At 52.7% G+C, this 7448-nt stretch overlaps 1 protein-coding gene across 1 annotated transcript; it reads right to left on the bottom strand.

Annotated features, from left to right (window-relative positions):
* Nucleotides 1-2888: 2888 nt before the first annotated feature.
* On the bottom strand, nucleotides 2889-7214 carry PIM1 (Pim-1 proto-oncogene, serine/threonine kinase). The gene is made up of 6 exons (XM_065912458.1): nucleotides 6723-7214; nucleotides 6498-6604; nucleotides 6337-6387; nucleotides 5872-6238; nucleotides 4113-4289; nucleotides 2889-3321 (listed from the first exon to the last, which is right to left on the bottom strand). The coding sequence occupies exons 1-6, from the start codon at nucleotides 6802-6804 to the stop codon at nucleotides 3164-3166; spliced, it is 942 nt and encodes a 313-aa protein (XP_065768530.1). The 5' UTR covers nucleotides 6805-7214; the 3' UTR covers nucleotides 2889-3163.
* Between the last annotated feature and the right edge of the window lie 234 nt (nucleotides 7215-7448).

Here is a 7448-nt window from a genome sequence, read left to right as displayed (position 1 = left end):
CTAGATTTTAAACTTCTCTGAAAAGAGACTGATCTTTCATCCTACCTATACAACCCCTAATATCTTGCACCTACTCTCTTGCACTTTTCTTCAAAGAGACACTATCTCCTATCATCATCCCTGGCAGTCTCCATAGAGAATGGGGAAACTGCCAGAAACTTCAGGGGAAAAAAGGGTGGGGTTTTGATTTCGTTAGAAGTTTGGAGCAACTTTTAGGCCAAGTGTCAACTTTACTGGAAAGGATGAGGTATGTAACCCTCATACTCCAAGAGATTGGAGTTTTTGCATGTGTTTGGTGTGGGTGGGGAGGGGGAGCAGGGGGGATAGAGAAAAGGGGAACTGAAGAAAATTAGCCCCCTAGAACCAAGAAATCCTTCCTCTCCAATGGCCACATGGGGTCTGAGCCAGGGTTTGGGATCTAGTTCAAGCTTAAGGGTAGACATGAGTAGCAGTATTTGTGGCCTGGACCCTCAACCTGACAAGACAGCATCTAGGCCAGTGGTCAGAGGGTGTGTGTATGCACCGGTGGTAGGGAGCAAGATGACCCAAGGGGAAGTCTGCTACTGATGACTTCTAAAGAAACGAGAAACCAGTATTTCATAAATACTTCACACGCACATTGACAGTGGTACTGCAGTGTACTTTCAGCAGATCAGGTGGTAGTCAGGCCACGAGCACTAGGTGCATTCATGGGTTCTACCACTTGAACTCTCACATAATGAACAAGGGGCTTAAACAGATCCCTGCAAACAAGCCTTGGACTGAAAATGCTAATTATCCCAGCACAAGCAGTAAGAAAATGGCAGAGCTAACATTTCAGCCACTCCCATTATAAGCTTTTTTTTTTTTTTTGGCTGTGCTGGGTCTTCATTGCAGCGCAGGGGCTTTAGAGCACGTGTGCTTAGGTTCCCAGCCCAGGGATCAAACCCACATCTCACTACAAAACTTTTTGTCAAGCACATTGGAAAGGAATGGGTTTCCCTGGTGGCTCAGATGCTAAATCCACCTGCCAACACAGGAGACACGAGATATGGGTTCAATCCCTGGGTCAGGAAGATTCCCTGAAGGGAAGCTACCCACTCCAACATCCCTGCCTGGAGAATTCCACAGGCAGTGGGGCCTGGCAGGCTACAGTCCTTGGGGGTCGCAGAGTTGGACACGACTGAGCAACTACTGGAGGAAAACTCTTGTTTATTGACTATTGTCAATGACTAAACCCCACACTAAAGGTGAAAGGAACTTGATTCAGAACTTAGAATAGCACAAGTATATCATATTCCAGTAAACTCAACATGTATCAAGGGCACATGCTCAAAATGTTTTACTAGTGGGAGAGACAATGGCAAAAAGCCTCAACTGGTAGCTTAGCAAGATTTTGGCATCTCTAGGTCTGCCTTGTCCAGTGGAACTTTCCAGCAGATAGAAATGCTCTACAGTTCCATGCCTACAGAACTTCCATAGCTACAGAACTCCCATAGTGGCCTTTCATGAAATCTGACTAGCCCAGCCCTAATATAATTCATATTGGGAACAGAGGTTGGGATTTCATTGGGCCCCTCCAGCCAAATCTTGTCCACAAAAGAATTGGCCCATCTACTCTTTGGCCATACATTCATTTCAGAAAAGTGTTTATCCCAGAAGCCCTATGGCAAGCAACCAGATTTAGGCAGACAACTCCCCCTTTCCTTCCCAGGATAGATTCTGGCACTTACCAAGTGCACATTAGCGTGCCTCTGCATGGATAACACTTAAGCCACAAGTTAAGACAAAAAGTATTTTATTCAAAAAACGCCAAGTATAAAAAAAAAAAAATAAGATCTCTTTTATTCCCCTGTACAGTATTTCACTCAGATAAAACCAGCAGGCTACATGCTGCTCAGAACACAGCCCCAGAGAGGATCCGGAAGGCACACCATCCAGAACTGCTTTTCATATATCTATCCTATATACACAAGTCAGCAACACCCCTCCCCCATCACCCCCGGACCCCACGCCCACTTGGGTAAGCCGGCGAGGGGGCCCCCGCAGCAGTCAGGGAGCTGCGGCGGCTGTCCCGCCTGAGTCCCGTCACCCTACAAACCAACAGAGCAAGCATCGCAGCCCTCCCCGAAAGGTCCCCAAGTCAGAGGAGGAAAGGAGAGAAAAGAAGACTATGGCGGCAGCCGTGGAAGCTTGGAGCAGGAAGGGAACCAAATAAATAAATAAATAAATACATAACATTGACCTCCAGGTTAGAACGCGCATCATCTTTCCAAGGAAAAAAAAACCCAAAACAAAATAGGTAAAATAACTTAAAAGGCAAAATTAAAAAAGAATTAAATCAACTACAATCCTTTTGTACACTACCATGCCAACTGTACATACATTTACAGTTTTTCTGTTGATTTGCATTGTTTGTGCATTTGTTTGTGTGTGTGTGTGTTTGTGTATGTGTGTGTGTGAGGTCTTGGCTTAGAAACAGTTAAGTAAAAACCAAAAAGGAAGACCAGTTCACTTGGGAGTTTTACTAAAGGTGGAAAAAGGGCAGGTGGCTCAGCGTTTGGCCCTGTAGCCTCTTCCATGGCACCTTTCATATGAAGGATGGGGGGTAAGGGGAAGGGAGAAAGAGAGGGAACCAAACCCAGGCAGATTTTTGGAAAAGCAGCAGGTAAAAGAGGCAAGTTCAAGTATTTCTCCCAGCACAGCCGGAGTCCCCACAGAAGGCACTCAGAAAGTCGGAAGAGGTGACAGGGACTTAAAATGGTGCTAGTCCTAACCCACCCCAACCCGAATTCCCCCCACCCCGCCCGACCCGTCACGGCATTCAGCAGAACTCTTGATGAAGGGAACAGCTCCATGGCAGGATCCTGACCTACTCCCACCACCCCCCCCCCAACTGCCGCCCACCCCTGGGATTTTGCAGAGTCCAGCAATGCTGGCCACTGGTGAGAAGGAGAGCTTCTATGGGAGGAGTGGGGGCCTAGGACGCCTGGAGTGGAGTCTCTTCCTCCTGTTTGGGAGGCAGCCTCCAGGAGCCTGGGGTCTGGAATGAGTTGTAAATGTTGTTCCTGTATCAAGCACTGTCCTGCTTGGAGATAAGTGTCACTGGTACTCGGGAAGCTGGAGACAAGACACTTCCCCTCCCTTGAGCATCTGACAGGGAGGGAAGAACCTGTGGGAGAAGCTATTTGCTGGGCCCTGGCGACAGGCTGTGGAGATGGATCTCAGCAGTTTCCTGGGGCAGGAGGACGTCTTGCATCCACGGATGGTTCTGGATTTCTTCAAAGGTTGGCCGATCTGATGGTCTCAAGGCCAAGCACCATCTAATGAGATGTTGACACTCTGGAGAAAGAAAGACAAGAGGTTATGAATGACTCAACTTGCTTTTGCAATATAAAGGTCTTCCCCATGTTGCTTCCCAGGGGCCCACAGGTCAGGGATCCAACCAAGAGACCAGGCCCTTTCTAGAAGGCTGCTTCTTCAACGAGAAGGTATTAACTAACATCTAGATCCTCCAGTTTGCTTTCAGCTAAAAAAAAAGAAAAAAAAAAAACAACAGCTCCCCTCTTAAACCTGTGGTTTTCAAACTTCAATAGCTGGGACCTTTCCCACGACACCCACTCACCAGAAATAGGAAGGATGATGACAAGGGATTTTGATGAGACATCACTAAGCATGATGAGGTGATTCAATTCACCTACTCGACTTACAAATATGAACACCACCCACGATGAGGTCACTGGAACCGCAGTATTTAGAGGGCCTGCCTTAAGGGAGAAGGCTCAAAAAGCCCTCAACTTCTTACTCCCGGGCAAAACAGCCAGGAGTTAAAGGATCAGGATTTTTGGGTACTCAAAAACAAACAAAATCTTCCAGTGATACTAAATGGTCTTTTTCTTCCTAATATTCTCACAGGTGCTCTTCCTCTGACACCCCCCACCCCCCCAAAAGCACCCACAAATGCATATCATTTGATTCCTGCAGACTGGCTCTCAAGAATGAATCACTGGCCAAGAATCCTGCTAAGTCAAGGGTCACAGCCTCTCCTGGGGAGTAAAGCTCTCCAAGCTCGTCAAGGACTATCAGCCTCATCATTCCAGCCTCTCTTCAATAAGGGGCTTCCCAGAAGTTACCTGAGGAGACCCGCTGCCTGAAGAAAACTTGGCCCCTGACGATCTCCTCATCGTGCTCAAAGGGAATATCTCCACAGACCATGTCATACAGCAGGATCCCAAGAGACCAGACGGCTGCCGACCTGCCATGGTAGCGATGGTAGCGGATCCACTCTGGAGGACTATACACTCGGGTCCCTGTGAGTCAGGGGAATAGGAAAGAAAACACGCTTTTAGCAAAAATAAAACTCAAAGCAACTGAGAGGTATGCTGAGTAACTTAAAGAAAAAAAAAAGGCACCACCCTACTTTTGTCAACAGCTGAGTGAACTCCAATCCCCCCTCCCCAGGGCTAAAAGGAGTGGATGAGCAGCTTATGGCAACTCTCCAACCCAAAGCATTACTGACTTCTCTATCAGCCCAGACCATAAACAAACAGCTCCAAGAAACAAACAGGGCCAGCCACAGACCCAAGCACCAGACAGGTATGTTGTAGGACCACCCACGACTGGAGGAGGAGATGAACACATGCACAATCAAGGGAGGTATCCCCACAGACTATCCTGAAATTGCATTAAAGGTCCTTGCCCAGGAGCGGGTCAGAGTGCCACCTCAGATATGATCCAGGCAAGGACACTTGCACAATATCCTAAGTCAGGGTGCCCTTTAAGAGGCCTTCCTCTCCACCCTCTGAATGCAAGGGCAGACACCCACACCCCTTCCTCCATCCACAGGAGAGGTAGAGCTGCAGGGCTGGCTTCAGACCACGTGATTCCTGTTTACAAACTTTGAGTTGTAAAAAAAAAAAAAAAAAAGTGGGGCCATCCCGCGGGCGCTCACCAGGGGGCAGCAAAGACTGGAAGGAAAAAACATGGGAGGACCCGGCCAGCCATTAACTGTTAAATACAAAAAAAAAAAAAAAAATGCAGCCCAACCCAGCGTCCTCCAAGGGCAAATAAACACAAACCACAAGCCCCAGTCACAAGTTTTGAAAGGCTGTCGTTTGTTAGGTTAAGCCGCTCAGATGATGACCCACCCTCCTCTGCTTTGATCTCCGAGCTCTCCATTCCATCTTTTCTGAAAGAACCCGCTCCAAGCCCCTCCCTAGGATAGGTTTTCATCCTCTCTGTGGAGACACCCAACTAATTTTCAAACCAGCAAGAGATCCTATTTCACAACATTCATTCTCGACTCCCTCACTCCACATCACCATCAAAAAAAAAAAAAAACCAAATCAACAAAATGAATTATTTAGTGAAACTACTCTTCTCTTCCTTATTCGTCCCCAGATCAAAGGGGAGGGGAAAAAAAAACAAAACAAAACACACCGCAGCTCTAAAAACTACCTCACCGAAAACTCCCTTATAAATCAAAACAAAAATGACAAAACCGGCAATCAATTTTCATCTCTCCCGCTTTCTCCTCCCCCTGGTTCCCCTCCCTCCCATCCTTCTACTGGCGGGGAAACTGGGTCAGACTTCAGAAATCTGGGCTACGGCCGGTTGCCCACAACCTCTTATTCATGGGGAAAGCTTGGAACCTACTGAATTCCACTTAAAAAATAAAATCATGCCAGAAACATTACAGGTTCAGCTGGCTCGAAATTCCCAGCTTTCCTACCCTGGGAAGCCCTCCTTCGCCCCACCCCTGCTAGCATCGAGCCAGGCGGCCCGATGACCTTTACAAAGGGCTGGGGAGGGAAGCCTGCCGAGGCCTCCAGGCCAGGCCGAGTCACCTGGGCAGTTCCCCTCCCGGGAAGCTCCCCCTCAGGCCTGACTCACCATCGAAGTCCGTGTAGACGGTGTCCTTGAGCAGCGCCCCCGACCCGAAGTCGATGAGCTTGAGCTCGCCGCGATTGAGGTCGATAAGGATGTTCTCGTCCTTGATGTCGCGGTGAAGCACCCCGCAGTCGTGGCAGTGTCGCACCGCCTCCAGCACCTGCCAGAAGAAGCTGCGGGCCAGCTCCTCCTGCAGGGCCCCCCTTTCCGTGATAAAGTCGAAGAGGTCTTGCACCGGCTCCGGCCTCTCCAGGATCAGAACGAAACTGTCGGGCCTCTCGAACCAGTCCAGGAGCCTAATGACGCCGGAGAAGCCTGAGCTCACCTTCTTCAGCAGAACCACTTCCATGGGCACTCGGGTGCCATTAGGCTGCAGAGGGGCGAGGGGGGCTGCAGTTAGGGCGCGGGCGGGTCACAGGGTACCCCACTCCAGCCATCCCGGGGGGTCGCTCCCTCCAGGATACTCACCAGCTCTCCCCAGTCGGAAATCCGGTCCTTCTCCACGTGCTTGATGGCCACCTGGAAAGCCCCCCCCATAGAGTCTCTGTTAAGATTCCCTCGCTGGGGGCCAAACACACCGGCGTGCCCCCGGGCGGCGCGCCCTCCCCGCAAGCCGGGCGCCCACTCACCGGCAAATTGTCGGCGACACGGATGCCTGAGTACACCGAGCCGAAGCCGCCGCTGCCCAGGAGCGGGCCCACCTGGTACTGCGACTCCAGGGGCTCCTTCTCCTTGCCTAGGAAAGGGAGAGTCCCGGGAGAATTAGTGACGGCCCGCGAGCCCCCCAGCTCCCACCCTCCAGGTCCAGCCGCCCCCCCACCTCCATCCGGGGTTGGGGGGAGAGAGGCACTTACCCGGCGCCAGCTTGTTGGCGTGCAGGTCGCTGCAGGGCGCGGCGCACAGGTGGGCAAGCGAGTTGATTTTGGACAAGAGCATCCCCACCTCCAGGGTGTCGGCGCAGAGGCTGTGTCTGGAGGAGCTACTGCAGTAGGGGTTAGGGCTGCGCAGGCGGCTGTGCCTAAGGCCGGGGCTAAGGCTGCGGGTGGCGTTGCGGTTGCGGCTGCGGCTGGCGCGGAAGGCCGAGGGCGAGTCGGAGGACGACTGGGGGCGCTGCCGGGGCTGGCGGCTGACGGACACGCCGGCAGGGTCAGGCAGCGCGGCGGGCGGCAGGGTGGGCGGCTCGAGGGGCTGGTGTGGCAGCGCTGCGGCACACAGAGTGTGTAGCTGTAGCTGCTGCTGCTGCTGCTGCTGCTGTTGCCGGTCCCGCCGCCGCCGCCAAGTCCTCTCCGGCCTCCTCCGCCACCGCGGCCGCTGCAGCAGACGCCCGGCTCGCCCTGCCGCCAGGAGTAAAAGGGGCGGAGCGCGCCGGCGGGGAGGGGGCGCGCGGGCGGGCGGGGAGGGGGCGGGGCCTCTCCGGGAGGCCTAGGCGGGGGAAGCCGGGCGCCCGGGCAGGCGGAGGGAGGAGAGCGGGTGGGGGAGCGGCGGGACGGGGTGACTCCCCTCTGCACCCCCCCGCCCCGGGCGCCGTCGCCGCGCCCCGGCCCCGCCCCCGCCGGCGCGCCTCCAGCCAACCAGAGGCC

Source organism: Muntiacus reevesi, chromosome 20 (assembly GCF_963930625.1).
Source record: "Muntiacus reevesi chromosome 20, mMunRee1.1, whole genome shotgun sequence".
Lineage (NCBI taxonomy): Eukaryota > Metazoa > Chordata > Mammalia > Artiodactyla > Cervidae > Muntiacus > Muntiacus reevesi.
This window is presented reverse-complemented; position numbering and strand designations above follow the sequence as displayed.